Source organism: Lycium barbarum, chromosome 6, assembly GCF_019175385.1.
Source record: "Lycium barbarum isolate Lr01 chromosome 6, ASM1917538v2, whole genome shotgun sequence".
NCBI lineage: Eukaryota > Viridiplantae > Streptophyta > Magnoliopsida > Solanales > Solanaceae > Lycium > Lycium barbarum.
The window spans coordinates 126,723,169-126,738,876 of NC_083342.1; the positions used below are offsets into that span (position 1 = coordinate 126,723,169).

General features: G+C 34.9%; 2 protein-coding genes across 2 annotated transcripts; one reads left to right on the plus strand and one right to left on the minus strand.

The window, feature by feature from the left end:
• The first annotated feature begins 2,111 nt into the window (after positions 1-2,111).
• Positions 2,112-7,294, plus strand: LOC132598736 (uncharacterized). Its single transcript, XM_060311802.1, has 10 exons — positions 2,112-2,270; positions 2,341-2,442; positions 2,514-2,579; positions 2,992-3,156; positions 3,288-3,401; positions 4,067-4,138; positions 5,068-5,151; positions 5,263-5,363; positions 5,811-5,895; positions 6,753-7,294. Exons 1-10 carry the CDS (start codon positions 2,193-2,195, stop codon positions 7,134-7,136), a joined length of 1,251 nt encoding a protein of 416 aa, XP_060167785.1. The 5' UTR covers positions 2,112-2,192; the 3' UTR covers positions 7,137-7,294.
• A 1,308-nt stretch (positions 7,295-8,602) lies between these two features.
• On the minus strand, positions 8,603-12,767 carry LOC132598735 (kinetochore protein NDC80 homolog). Its single transcript, XM_060311800.1, has 4 exons — positions 11,565-12,767; positions 10,069-10,315; positions 9,125-9,271; positions 8,603-8,985 (listed from the first exon to the last, which is right to left on the minus strand). Exons 1-4 carry the CDS (start codon positions 12,674-12,676, stop codon positions 8,770-8,772), a joined length of 1,722 nt encoding a protein of 573 aa, XP_060167783.1. The 5' UTR covers positions 12,677-12,767; the 3' UTR covers positions 8,603-8,769.
• Positions 12,768-15,708: the final 2,941 nt, after the last annotated feature.

Below are 15,708 nucleotides of genomic sequence, written 5' to 3' on the forward strand. Positions count from 1 at the left end.
TTTTGTATATGTTGCTATATATAATAACAATTAGAATATTTTTAAAAGTTATTTTCAAAATACAAACCTTAAAAATTGACTAATTAAAGTGAATAAACATGTTCGGTGCACGGGCATATATTGCTAGTACTTAATTAAAAGCACGTGATTTTTTTTATTTAAAAAGTAAGATAATTTTTTTTTTTAATTATGTGTGGTTGATCCTTTTCCGTTTTATTATGTCGTTAATTTTTCAAGACCCTCAAATATGGGCGGAGCTAGAGTGCCAAAATCCTAACCCTGCACGACTCTAAAATAATTTAATTATCAAAAGCTTATGTCATCGTACCAACCGATCAATCCAATCCGGCTTCAGCCTTTTTTCTTATGAAATTTATTTTATATTGTCACTATATATAAAGTTATAGGAGTATTAAACTCTTGACTATTTTCTGATTAGTTTTTTTTTTTTTTTTTTTTTGAGTTGAGAGTTTGTCTGAAACAACCTCTTTACGGCACAAAGGTAGGAGCAAGGAGCAAGGTCTGCTACATCTTAACCCCTCATACCCACTTATAAAATTCCTTTTTTTTTTTGTGCGGATTGTCCTTCATTGGGGGTGTTCTTTAATTTTTATCCTTCAAATTGGTGGTCTTTAAGTTTTGTCCTTCGCCTAATACTCAGGGTTCTGGGTTCGAACCCCAGCTCAATAAAAAAAAAATGCAAGATAGAATTTTACAAATTTGACCATGCAATGCCCATGCAAATTCATTTGAGCCTTAAAGATAAAAGTTCAAAACCATCAATTTGAGGGACAAAAATTAAAGACCACCTCCGGTGAATGACAATCCTGCAAATTGCCATTAAAATTACTATTGTATATAAGGGAGGGTCTCAAAATTTTGTAGTCCTCACATGAAATTCTTTGTCCATTTTATCCCTAATTAAAAGTTTAATTACTTTGTAAGCTCTCGCCTATTTTGGTAAATTTGAATAATTATGTGGACTAATTAAATTCTAGGAGGGATGATGTGGAAGGGTGATAGTGACACCATAAAATATTATTAATTCAACCAAATTAAAAATTGATCCAAAAGTTTATTGTCTTTCTTTTATGTGGAAATGATTAAATTTGTTTCAATTTTTTTCTATAAAATTTATTACGGACAATTAAAAAAGTTATATACCTTAATACACGTTTAATTATTAATTTAAAATTATTTTTCATATATAGCTAAAATTGTTCGAAAAAAGTAATTAAAAAAATATTGTAGCTCTTCAAATAATAATAATAATAATAATAATAATTGAAAACAAGAGTAATCATTTTCACATTTTTTCTATATTGAAATGTTTTACAAAAGATGAGATAATCAATGTTTTATATAATTAAGGAGAAATAGTTAGATAAACATGAAACACTAAAACTACATACACGTTTAAGAAATTATAACAGTTCATTAAGAAAAACAAACTACAATATTTTTAAATAAAAGGAAAGATTAAAGTAAGAAAAACAAATAATTTCATTAATTTTCCAGTTCTTTTTTGTATGGTTTAATATGAAGAAATATCTAAAGTATTTCGCTGTATCAAGACTTTTAATTATTTAATTTTAAATGTAATCTTTAATTATTTAATTTTAAATGCTATCTTTATTTATAAGTTAACTTCATTGATGTCATTATACAACAATTTGTACCATTAAATATTTTTTTATATTACTTGAATATCGTAATTATTATTTTCTTCCAAAAAATGGGTTAGCCAATATAAGTTTAATGAAAAAAATTAAGTTGAAATCTAACGTAAGGTAAAACTCAATTTGTATCAATAAAGATTTCTCAAAAAATGTAGTAAAATAAAAGGGAGAAAAGCTTTGATGCATGCATTAATTTGTATGAAAATAAAAAGGAAGTCTAAATATATTCTTAAAGATTGAAAAACATTGAAAAATTGTAACTTACCTTTACAATTGATATGATGATAAAAAACAACACAAAAAGCAAGAGTAGGAAAAAAAAAACATTAAGAATATAAAAAAGAATTGCAAATTTAAATTTTATTGTCCCGTTGTTGACTATTTATTCACGCTAATGGATTGATGATTTTCCGGATGTTAAAAAAAAGTAAAAAAACCAAGTGAATTAGTTGAAGTGCTGTGTGGTTGGAGTTAAAAGGTAAAGAGAGTAAAGAAGGTTGAAAGCCCTAAAAGATGGCGAGCGCCGTAGCGGAGAAGACTGAAGAAGAGCTCCGTAAAGAACTCTTTGAGCTCAATCGTCAACAACGAGAGGTCTGCCCTTTATATACTGTCTTTCTAGGGTTTCTTTTTCTAACTTATTTACTACTATTGCTTAAACTAGATTACTGAGCGGCTTAAGGATCCAAGAGGTATTCGCCGCGCTGGCGCTGGTCCTCGGAATTTTGTAGCAAATGGCGGTCGCCAACGTGGAGTTGTTAGACCTGTAAGTTCTCTTCATATCCTTTGTTTTTGGTTATTGAGTTGGCTGTTTTGCTTAATTTGCTTGCTCTTTAGGCGGAGAGGAATGATGCAGAGGATCAGCCACCACCTAAAAGGCGTATTTCTTCTGCTGTTGTCAAGGTACAACACTTAAAATTCAATAATATGGGTTTGGAATAACAACTGATTCTACTCAACAAGACAAGTTATTTACTGGTGTTGCATGAAATTGATAGCTGAATCATAATTTGTGCTGGATTAAGGCTATGTTGTCGTCTTTGTTCCAAATACAGATTTTTTTTTTCTTTCTTGTGTTGATTTCTGAAAATTCAGTAATTCTCTGTTAGGAACTTCATGTATTTGGAACAAGAACTACTAATTTGCTTAAAAAGACGAGTTATTTACCAGTGTTGGAATGAAATTGAGCAGAATAGATATGGATAATTTATAGCCGAATCATAGTTTCTGCTGGATTAAGGCTATGTCGTTGTTGTTGTTGTTGTTCCAAATAGAGAAAAATATCTTTTTTTCGTGTGTTGATTTCTAAATTCAGATAGAAGAGGGGGAGATTGCTGAGGATGTATCTGGAGCTCCAGCGGATGCAAATAAGGAAGATTCAGCTGTGGAGGCAAGTGCAAGGGAGGCACCTGCCAGCCAGAATGAGAGAAAGCCATCCAATTGGCTCCGGAGAGATGGTTATCAAAGACAATCCAAAATGGTAAACATGGATGGACACCTTTGTGGGTCCATATCTTCTTTTTGTTAGTCCTTATACCTTTCATAAAGATAATGGTGTGTTTCTGCACCTTGGAGACGTTGAAATTCATTTGCTTTAAATAATGCGTGTAGGATTTTGATATTCCACCGCCAGAGCCTGTTCCGAGAGTGTTGCCCAAAAACGAGGATCCTAAATTGGTTAGTAGGAATAAGAGAATGTTGGGACAGCTATTGGGGACCTTGGAGGTGAGTACTTTTTCATGGTTTAGATTTATGTATTTGGTTCTTTGATAGTTGAACTGCTATAAATTCCATCTCCTAGGGATATGTTTGTGCGTAATTTCTTAAGTTGAAGAACAAATCATCCATATAATATTGTCGAATCAACATCAGGGTGGTGCGCAATCACCTAAAACAGAAAAGAGGTATTGAAATTCTTCCTCGCAAAAGTTGTTGATAATTTCACTATAAAAGGAAGTGCTTCTTGCAGTACATACAAAATAAATCTATTCTCATTCACCAAAAAGAGGTAGATATATGGTGTTATAACTTATAGATCTCCCGGATATTATCACTTAAGCTTGAATTGGATGCCAAAGACTTACTGGAATAGTTGTCCGGACGATCACCAGAAATTCAAAGTTGAAGGGACTCCTTACCCAAACACTATTTCTACACAAGTAAAAGAAGGGAAGAAGTTTTTGCAAGATTAGTTCTGAGAAGGGACACAATAATAATACTGTTGAACTCTGATATTATAGAAGTCTAATGTTGTGGAGAAAAAAGAAGAGAAGAAGATAGTTCTCAATTAGGACCCTCAGTAATTTTGTATAATCGTGTATTTCTGTTTGGCGTGGCGACTCTTAGCTCACTACCTTTGCTCCAATTGTATATGTGTGGAATGTTTTCAGAAATTCCGAAAAGAAGACATGCAGCTTTCAGGGACTGAGGCTTACATGCGGAGGTCGGATTCTTTGAAAAGGGTGGGTACTCGGATCTTACGTTCTTTCTACTAAGTCTCCTTGAATATTTTTATTTCTCACATATAACTTTATTGGACGATGTACTTTCAATTTCTAATTTTTTATTGTACTTTCTTTGTTTTTGTTTTTATTTTGTATAAATTTGGCCTAAGATGCGCTTAAATAGAGTGACATGCTCAGTGAGGATACATACAACTGACCTCGACTTGAGTTTGAGATTGAGGTGTAGTAGAGTATTTGCAACTTCATTGGAGGATGAAAATTTACTGCTCGGGTAATGAAATTATATGAGTTTGAGTGGGTTGGTTTTATTGCTGGTAACGATTTGGTGGGGGCTTGAGTTAAAATCTTAATTCTAACTTTAGTCAGGTAAATTTGAGGTCACATATTAATGTACAAGAATTAGCCTACAGATGAAATTGGTTCTCACTTTTTTTTTTAAATGTTGAACTTTGTGATTCGAGGATTATCCTGACGAATATGGTTTTTAAGTTTTGTAATATTTAAACATTTTAATCTTTATGAATTCTCAAGAGTCTTGAGACATCTAAATATCTTAAGTAGGATTCTATGCGTTTGAAGACATATATCTTAATTAGGATATACTTATGTGTGGACGGGGCTCTGGTGTATCATATCTTTTGTTTCGACAATTATTTTTTATCATCACTGTGTTGACTGCATCTATTACTTGAAAATGAATTTGAGTACATGCTTTCTCTTACAGTCCACACCAACTATTCTACCCCATATTGTTCTACCAGTGCATTCTTTCTCATACAACTACAATTTACAATTGACACCAACTATTTTCCCCCACCCCTCCCCTACCCCCTCAATTTTTTTTGAAATAATGGAAGGAAGACAGTTTTTCTAATGATCGTAAACCTTAGCCTAGAGAAGTATTTTTGACATCAAAATATTGCCAGGCTGAGCAAAGGGCGCGCGAAGAAAGTGAGAAGTTAAGACAGCAGGAGCGTTCTCAGCTTGATGAAAAGCTGAAAAGAGATCTGGTGTGTCTCCGTTTAACATTTTCAGCAATTTTAGCAATGAACTTCTGTGCTAAATCCTACGATGAGAAATGTAACTCACAACTCTTTTCTTTGTTTGTCACCACCGTTAAGACTCTTCGAGCACGTCTTGCTGCTAAAGCTGAGGAGAAGAGGTTGGAATTGCTGTTTCTTCGGTGGAGTGAGCACCACAAAAAACTAGCCAATTTTATAAGGTATGTTGCAAATCGGCTACATAAAATATCAATTCCTGCTGCAACCAGCAATAACGCTTGTTCTCCATGACCTGCCTGGGGAAGCACCAGTATGAGGTGTATTCCATTTTTACGCAATGCCATCATGGAGTTAAAACTTTATTAGAAATTTTTCAGGGGCAGCGTCCTTTCTTTCTGTGTTACGTCTGCATTATTTTAGATGCTGGTAACCAGTGAATTTTTCGTGTTAATTCTTGGGTTTCATTTTGCAGGTTATTTCTTATTTTGGTCCAAATGTCCATATTCACAATTTTATAGACGCGAAGATAAGTTTCTGTTCATGTGCAGAATGTTGAAGCTGCTACTTGACTGCAAAATCCTTCTTTGCAGCAGTGTAGGTTTATCAATTGTCTGTCCTAGTAACAGTTCGTAACTTCTCTTTATATTTTTTGGTTGTGATATCTCCAGGACCAAAGCCGAGCCTCCGATCTATTATTCTTTTGCCAAACCATTGGAAGAAGATCCAACCTTAGTTGAGCAGAAAAATGATCAGGTAAATATCACCCTGCACGTGTTCGGTTGCATTGTAGATGACTGAAAGATGCTTCAATTGAAAATCCACTTGTGATGTTGTACGCAGCATCATTATTCTAATGCATAAGTTGTACACAGCAAAATGTCTTGTTGAGGTGGAAGACAATATGTTTATGTAACCCTGAAGCTTTGGTAGTGTGAGTTTCTCTGGAAATGCACGTGTGTTTGTGGGTAGATAGGGGGAGGGAATACTAAATGCTGTGGTGTGAGTGCCAACAACAACAACAACAACCCAGTGAAATCCCACATCGTGGGGTCTGGGGAGGGTAGAGTGTACGCAGACCTTACTCCTACCAAGGTAGGACGGCTGTTTCCGAAAGACCCTCGGCTCAATAAAAGCATAAAAAGAAGTCAGATAAGGTTAAGAGAATCAAAGCGATATGAAATGAAATAATGCAAGCGACACAGATAACACAAGATAATCAAAGCACAGGAAATAACAGATAATAGCAGAAATCTGAGCAGAAGAAATTATATTGCGATAATGCGACTACTAATAAGAACGGGAAACGAGACTATCTACTAGCCTTCTACCCTAATTTGGGTCCTCCAAACCCTCCTATCTAAGGTCATGTCCTCGGTAAGCTGTAGTTGCGCCATGTCGTGTCTAATTACCTCTCCCCAATACTTCTTCGGTCTACCCCTACCTCGTCTGAAACCATCCATGGCCAACCTCTCACACCTCCGCACTGGGGCATCTGTGTCTCTCCTCTTCACATACCAACTGTGTTAGAAATGACATCAAATTGCCTCAAGAGGTATATTAGGAAATAGTGTTGTATTGACAGATCATCTAACCTTTTTTTGTCTATTCAGATATTCCAAGAATGGAAAGCTGCAAGGAGAGAGGAATTGTCGCAATACCAGAAAACAATTGCTGATCAAAATGTTGCAAAAGCTGAAGAGGAGTGGAAAAATATTTTAGAAAGGAGAGCGAACAGAAATGTTGCAAACCTTCAAGAGACAATGGACAAAGAGCTAGAGACTCATAGGCTTGAGCGTGGACCCAAGACTAGAAAGATCCCCGGTGTCAGCAACAATGAAGATGAGGATGTTGAGGATATCAATGTTGCGGAGGATGATTTGATGGATGATGTGCTTGAAGTGGATGATAGTAACCAGAGGAGTGATGAAAATGTAAAAGTTGAAGCAGGTAGTGGTAGTCCACAGATTGATAACAATGATCAGCAGAAGATATGAATCTCTTTTCTCCTTGAAGGTTTAGTTTGTGTTTGGTTTTATTTCCCATTTGTTTGTCTTTGTGGTAGTTATTATATGTTTTTTGTGTCAATCCGAGTTTGGTTATGAGGATAACTCTTATTTATGTTAAACCTTCCTAATATGTTGTATTAGCTCAATGTCTTGTTCATAGTTTTTATTGGTAAGAAAAAGAAAAGTGAGCTGCTTTTCTCAGACACCTATATTTGAATGTTTTATTTGTGCTATTTAAAGATTAACTGGAAAGGGTTGAGATTCAGCATGGAGTTGTTTGCTGGGTTGGTACAGTGGCACTACTTGTCAACCTGCTAAGCGTCTGAATAGATGTAATCCGGGAAATCTATTGTAGAAAGCGTCTCAGACTTGAACTACATGCTTGAAAAGAATTGCTTCAGCAGGGTCAACCACCACTTGCTTACTGATCTCATTGTCTAAGGGAAGTTCTTGACATGCTTTGAATTTAATGGTGCATCGTCCGTGGTGTTGTCACAATGTATGCAAAAGTTCAGAGGTCAGTCGTAGCTTCTTGTGGTGTCATGTTTGACCTTGGGTTTTGTGAAGATCGAAGCTTCAGATGTCTGCATTATTAATGTTTTTGCTTCCTTTTCCTTGGACTTGGATATGGTCTAAAAGGAAGATAGATCATAGGTGACACGGAGCCTGTCTTTGCTAGTCCTTGTTTTCCTGAAAATCTATTTAGAGTGATGATTACTTCTATACGAAGCCTGCAAGGTCTTTGCTGTATTTGGCCTCACTTCCCCTTTACAGAGTAATGTGATCTTATTGAGATAACCTTGTCGGATTCATGTAATATTGTAATATCTCTCGCTCTCTCCGGGAACTAAATTGCACATTTCTATTGCAAGTTAAAATTGCAACAAAAAAAATATGGTTACAAAGCCTACTGCCAAATGTGGATTTTCAGCTGCAAGTGCTTGAGAATGAGTTCACGCTCTTCTTCTCTTGATGCAATAGAATAGAAACCAAGCCGATAATATCCAGAATCTAGGAATGGTAATGTTCAAGTATATAGTTGTCCGCTCAGACATCATTTCCTCCAGAGTATTAGGACAAACCATTTTAGCTGGTTCAGTTTTGCTTGTATCATGCATCACAGATCAATGATTTCTACCCTCTTCACTATATCACTTTAGGTTCGAATAAATTTCCTGAGATCGTTTCCTCTGTTCATTCTCCCCAGCTTTCTTCTGAGAATGTTAAAATTTTACGAGTTCCTACAGTTTACAAAAACTGAAAAACATATTCCAACCACGAAGTTCTAAAGGTATTATTGTAGTATTTGTGCACTTCACCCATTTTATCTCGGAACTCGGTCACTTTGGATATGTCTTTAATGATTTGCGCTGCTAGACTTGTGGGGAAAATTACTGCTGCATTTTTGGTGTAGCATGATCCGACGAGAACTTGATAATAAATAAAGCCACAGGTTAAGGATCAACAGTCTCATAAATTGCTTCACCCTTCTAAGATGATACAAAAGAATACATAATTCTAGATCTTGTAACGCATAGAACTATTTAAACTACCTAACCATATTTAACAAAGAAACATAAGATAACTTAAACAAACGTTATTATGATTAGGAGGCTTAATGTCAGCGGATTGCATCAGAGCCAGGCAAACCAACTTTATGCATGTCTGCTATAGCCCCGGCAGTTTCTGCAAGATCATTCTTCATCATGGTAACTTTTGATGTGATATACTCTTTATATTTTGAAACTGAATCAACGACGGCAAAGAGTTCACGGGCACACAGCTGCACGTCTTCCTCAGTTTGTGCAATTGTTTCCTGTAATTTGGCCTTTGACGCCTTTGAAAGTAAAAAAGATAAGTCAATGAAAATCAAGATTATACATCTAAGACGAGAAAAACCAAGTTTAACTTCGTCAGTGGACATTTAGAAGTCATGCATTACAATTATATCTTGTCCAAATTGCAAATAGTGTTACCTTTAGAAAGTCTGCCGCCTCTCTTTCAACCTGATCCAACTTCCGAGTCTCTGTTTCAACTTCCTCAACTAGCCTTCTAGCTTCTGTTGCACAATTAGATGTGAAGTCCTGTCTTTCCTTCTTTACCAAGTCCAACTGAGCTTCCAACTGACATCAATAATAAAAGGTTTTGCAAATAGTCATGTTAGGCTTCAAGGCCGTTATATGCCATAACTACAACGATTACAGAAACCTACTAAATTTCTAGCTTGTGTGTATTTGAAAACGAAATCCACTGGTGTCTCAGCTTGATAAGATCACGTGAAAGGATTTATAAGCCAAACAAGGTAGGCCTTAAAAGCACCGTTATACATCCCCAAAGGATTAATAAAAGAAATCTTTTAAGCTGGAGACCTTATTTAATTAGAATTTGCCAATAATGGTAACAGTACTTTATCTAATTTTCAAATTCAATGCTGAAAGGCCAAAAATTTTCAGCAGCGAAAAAACACAACATGCACACAAGAAGAAAAAGAAGCACAACTCCATAGCTAAAGCAAAGCTGTTTAGTGGCTGATATAAATGATCAACTACTTTAAATCACTTCAGAAGGAGAAAAGAAACTCAAAACTCAGGATGAGTCATAAGTCAATACTTTCTAGAATTTGGATTATAAACAATTCTACAAGTATCATTCATTAGCCATCACATTCTTATATCTTTATTTTTACAACTGAAAAGAGATTTTTTATGCATTTTTGATATCCAAATAGTGCAGGTACATCTGAGAGCATCTCCGCAAGAAGATAGAATGCCACTTATTATATATCATTAGATTCACTACCATTAAGTTATTATTATACAAGATTAAAGTGTATGAGAGTGTGTGTCTGTGTTGTGAAAGAGACAGAGGGAGAGGAAGACTGCCCATTGCTATAAGGCGATAGGATGCTGGCTAAACATACATTATCAATGTGAGCCTGGAGAGCAGCTAGACGATTCCTCTTTGACTCTACTTTCGTAGCCTTCTCAACTGACTGTTGCTGGAGAGATATCAACTCTTCCATTTTCCCCATGGAACTCTTTTTCATCTCATCTTCAAAGGATGCAAGAGTGGGCTTTAATGTTTTTTTGTAATCTATACCTAATACCTCCGCTGGAGAGGACCCTTGGGGATTCAATTGATACTGAAATTCATTTCCTAGCTTTAACCTGAAATGTCAAATGAGGCTATCTGCTGTCAGAGCCATCAAGGAAAATACGACGAGCAACAAGTAGAAGGAGAGTTCCACTGCAAACCAGATAAAACATCCAAAAATTATACTTGTTCCATCTCACTTCGATTGACCTAGGTTCAAGCTTCAATCTTAACCCCTCCCAAATTATGATCTTTATCATAAAATTGTAAAATTTTCCCTCCAACAGTTCAATCTGATAAGCCAATGCTACTTTGTAAGTTCAAATTAGATGCGACACCTTTTCAAACAGTTTGTCTACTTTTGCATTGTGAACTCTTTTTACAAAATTCAATATAATAATCAATTCAAAGGTTCTACTCTCAAACTCCAAAAAAGCTAGCCGGTGATTTATAATGGGACAGAGGAAGTATACCTTATGGAAAAGAAAAGATTTTTTCAAGCAGCTACAAGAATGCACAGGTAATCTGAGAAACGATTGTTGCATAGAAACACTCCCATTAGAGGGGGAAAAAAAAAGGAATAGAACAATGGGCTACATTGTGATTCTCATACATCACCATAGCCAACAATTCACTACCCATTAGAGAAAAAAGTCATGTCTTCAAAAGTTAATGCATCAATTAAAACTCTGAGAAACCCAGTCGGAAAATCAGTTTACATAGAAAACTTTAAGCAAACTGCATTCCATTTATCATTCACCTAAATTATCTGCTGGGAATCCAATATAGAAGCAATCAGACCGCTAGCATGTTGTAATGACTAACAACCATTTCTACATTGTGATTCTCATACATCACCATAGCCAACAATTCACTACCCATTAGAGAAAAAAGTCATGTCTTCAAAAGTTAATGCATCAATTAAAACTCTGAGAAACCCAGTCGGAAAATCAGTTTACATAGAAAACTTTAAGCAAACTGCATTCCATTTATCATTCACCTAAATTATCTGCTGGGAATCCAATATAGAAGCAATCAGACCGCTAGCATGTTGTAATGACTAACAACCATTTCTACTTTAACTGAATGCTAATTGTAAACAATCAACTGAGTGGAAGAAACAATAGAAGTCCTTCCAACCTTGTCTTAGTACTCATACTCTTATAGCTTGAGTCCAACTAAACTAGCACAGTAACGCAATCAATCCATGCCCAAAGAACAACAAACACTTAGATTACTAAATAATTTAATCTCATCCTGTTAAATGGAAGTTAAGTCGCTCTTATTTCAAACAAAAATAAACAACAGGAGAGAGTATGATACCTCCTTAAAGATTGGTTGCACTCGATCATTAGCTCCTCAAGCTTCTTATACATGTTCCCAATCGATGAGTCAAGGTCCCAAGCCTTCTCCTCCCATTCAATCCTCTGGTTCTCAATACCCTCAATATCCCTTTCCACAGCGTGCAACTCCCTCTTCATCCTGTCCGCGTCCCTAGAATTAATCCCTTGCTCCTCCACCCTCTTCTTCAACTCCTCGTTCTCCGCACAAATACTCTCCTTCTCTACAACCTTAGTCTCTAACCCTTTCACTTTCTCATCCACCATCTTCTCCATTGTCACTATATGCCTTTCTAACTGCTTAATTATCGCATGAAACTTCTTAACGTCTTCCTCCAACGCGTTCTTCTCCTTCTCCAACACCTCTCGTTCCGTGGGCCCCGTCCTCATCGCGTCCAACTTCTCCTCTTGAGCCTTCACATTCCCTTCCAAAACACTCACTTTCTCAACCAACCTTTCCCTTTCTTGTTCCACCTCTTGTATAAATTGACGATCCAATTCATCAACTTGTTCATCTTTCCCCCTAAAGTAATGCAAATAACTCTCAATAGTATAATTCAACTCCTTATTCTCCGAAGCAAACGGTTGACCCGAACTCAACTTGTAGTCATCAAATTTACACAACTGAACAAGCCAGTGAATAGCAGCAAGTAAACTAGGCCAAGAGTGAGGGGTCCCAGGGGCACGTAACGCAGATTTATTCAATTTCACAGGGCAATTTAGGGATTTCAGTAAGGATTGTAAATTATCTTCGAGTTTATGCGACTCTAGCGAGGAAAACCCGAAACGAGAGAGGATGAATTTTAGGGTTTCGGTGATATCTTTAGCAGAAGGGAGAGGAGCTTTGAGATTAGGGAGAGAGTGAGAGGAAAGATAAGCGTTAATTGTACGCATAGCAGAGAGTTGATACGAGCGATCGGAGATAGGGATAGCAGAGGAACGGGAGTTAATACCGATAGATGAAGGGCGGCTACTAGCGAAACTTGCGTCGGAATCACGGTTGCCGGTGGAGAAATTGATCGGAGTTGGCGGTGGATGATGTCGCCGATCAGGCACTACAGAGTTCGTACGACGCCGTCCGGCAGCGCCTCTCATTGTGATTTTGAAATTGAAAAATGAGAAATGGGTGCCTTCTTCTAGGGTTAAATACACTCTGCGGTTACACCAAATTTGCGTGGTTAAGGGGTCCCGTTTTGACATAGATTTGAAATTTTAGTTGGACATGTAATTTAAATTTTTTAATTTTTTTTTTTTTATAAACCTGAAAATTCACAAGTTAGGAAAATTATCAAAATTTTTTAATTTTAATATAATTTTACAAAATGAGCAAATTATAGTTCATAACAAGATGAATATGCTGTCAATATGTACAATAGCTTTGATTTTTTTTTTATTTTTTTTATAAACCTGAAAATTCACAAGTTGTGGAAGCTATCAAAACTTCCCAATTTTAATATAATCTTACAAAATGAACAAATCATAGTTCATAACAAAATGAATATGCTGCCAATATGTATAATAGCTTTGGTCCGAACCATATATTTGTATTAAATTTTTTGTGAAATATGTACAAATTATTAATTTAGAACCCAGTAACTTTGAAGAATTAAAACTCCGAACCCACAAACTTCAAATTCTGGCTCCGCCTCTGATCAAAGGTCTCTGGTTCAAGTCTTGTATATGAAAAAAATTTCGGTAAGAAGCGCTTGCCCCTGAATGGGGCCTTACGCGACGCGAATCCGAATATAATCGGATATCCGCACCTAGTGGAAACCAAAAAAAAGCCTAATATGTGTTATTTTGTCCAAAGTTGTGAGTAGAAAACAAGAGTTATTAGCTAGACGAAGATCAACACAAATAAGGAGGAAGAGAAAGAACCGGAGCTAATAACGCTGTTTCAGCTTAAAAAAAAAAAAAATGTGTTCCTTCGCTCTTTAAGTAATTTATTTTCTTAATCATTATCCCAGTGTTTAAACAAATGTGGTGATGCGACTGTGACAGAGAGCATGAACTTTCAACGTATGAAGTGACCTTGGCTATATTATTTATTGCACTTTGCATTTTAATTAAGAATTAATCCCACTTAACCCCTAATATTTAAGAGTTGGGAAACGATATCCTTTCCACATATTGAATGCGAATGATAACCCCTTATCAGATATATTCCAGTAAGAATTTTCTTTTTTTGAGTAAAGATCTTTTTTCTGTCTAAAACTAAAATATAAAAATTATTATTATCCATTCCCAAAATAATGTACTTCTTTTAGGATATTAATAAATTTCAAGCTACGTGGCATTCCTTTTATCTGCATGCGCAATAAACTTTTGGGTTTTAATTGCACATCAACAGTCTATCTAGTTTACCCCTCTAACATTATCTTTGGTCATATTCCATGATAGGGGTATACATGGACAGTGTTGATTCGGATTTTTCAAATACCAAACCAAACCAATTGCGGCAGATTTTTAAATTTATAAACCAAACCAAACCAATAAAATTCGAGTTTTTCAACTTCGGGTTTTTTTCCGAAAAAGTCTTCATACAAAACATATAACTTTTACTTCAAATGTTTCTTTAGTCCTAGTAAGATACAACTATATAACTAAAGTGTTTCTTAAGAAAATAACACAAAATGTGAGATGGGTGATGCCATCGTATTAAAATATTCAACAAAAAAAACAGTTAAAATAAGTATTGCTAATTAATAAGCCATAAAGAAAATGACTTTAATCTAAATACAAAGTTATGCTAAAGTAAGTACGGCTAATAAGTATTAATTACATGACAAAGAAAAAATTAAGCTATGTATTTTTACGCTCTAACCAATTATGTAAAACTAAAGAATAGATATCCAACATTACTATCATTTCTAGTGTTAGAATTGAATTTCTTTTGTTAGCATTAGTGTTGAATTGGTTTTGATTTGAACTTTATTTGAGTTACTAACATCCATAGGATATAAAACTTATTGATATTCAAAATTCTAAGTTCAAGCTTAAAATAATATGATAAAAGACAAAAAACTATGAAAAAATTAAGAAATAATTACAAATTACATTGCAAATACATATTTTTATGTATAAAATATTTTTAAAATCGGATACACGTAATGTCGGGTTGGTTTGGTTCGGTTTGACTTTTTTTAGCTAAAACCAAACCAAACCAATTATGATCAATTTTTTTTTCAACACCAAACCGAGTCAAACCAAACCACTAGTCAGTTTTTTTTCTCGGTTTGACTCGATTTATCAATTTGCTGCGATTTATTGGTTTGCTTTGTACACCCCTAATCCATGAATTCTCTCATGTGCAACGTAACTACCACAACTAAGGTCTAAATGCTCTAGCCCTTTTGAGGTCCTTCCCAACAACTAAAACACTTCGAGATATCGATATTGTTTTCTTATTCCCGTAGTCATTTATCAACCAAATTTCATTGAAGGAAAGTTCTTCAATTGTTGCAAAAACGAAAAGGCTTTATTTTAATGGTTTTTGGTTAAGAGAAAAAAGCACCGCAAAAGTTTCTCCTATTTATGCAAATAAATGCATGACTCTTGTTTTTGAGTTCTTCAAAATTTTGAAAACTGAATTCGAAGCTCGAAGAAAAAACCAACAATTTTTTAAAATTTTAGTTCATACAATATTTTCTGAAAAAAACTCTAAAACCTCAAACACTAATCATATCTCACCAATTAAAATTAGGGGAAAAAAATTATTGATACAAAATTTGTTATTAACATAATAAAAAATTATTGATAAAACGAATGTCGCATAGCTTGAAAGTTATTAATATCCTAAAAGAAGTATATTATTTTCAATAGAATAGGTGAATAGGACAACAATACTAAGAGCTATATATTTTTTGTATTTCAATTTTAAAAAGAAAAATAAAAGATCTTTACTCAAAAACTGAAAATTCTCATCGGAAAATATTTAATAAGGAGGTTATCATTTCAGTTCAATATGTGAAGGAAGTATTGTTGCCAACCCTTAAATGTTAGGGATAAATTGAGATCAACTCTTTAATTAATACTCTCTATATGTTAGTTGAAGTCCTCAAGACTTTATATTTTATTCAAAACTTAATCCTTCAGGCTTCAACGAGGCAAACTTCAAGAAGTTTGTT

Coding starts and splice junctions, on each gene's coding strand:
- LOC132598736 (XM_060311802.1), top strand. CDS start 2,193: ATGGCGAGCGCCGTAGCGGAGAAGACTGAAGAAGAGCTCCGTAAAGAA. Junction 2,271..2,340: donor TCAATCGTCAACAACGAGAG/GTCTGCCCTTTA, acceptor TGCTTAAACTAG/ATTACTGAGCGGCTTAAGGA. Junction 5,152..5,262: donor AAAAGCTGAAAAGAGATCTG/GTGTGTCTCCGT, acceptor ACCACCGTTAAG/ACTCTTCGAGCACGTCTTGC.
- LOC132598735 (XM_060311800.1), bottom strand. CDS start 12,676: ATGAGAGGCGCTGCCGGACGGCGTCGTACGAACTCTGTAGTGCCTGAT. Junction 10,316..11,564: donor TGCAACCAATCTTTAAGGAG/GTATCATACTCT, acceptor TTGACATTTCAG/GTTAAAGCTAGGAAATGAAT. Junction 8,986..9,124: donor AGGCGGCAGACTTTCTAAAG/GTAACACTATTT, acceptor TTACTTTCAAAG/GCGTCAAAGGCCAAATTACA.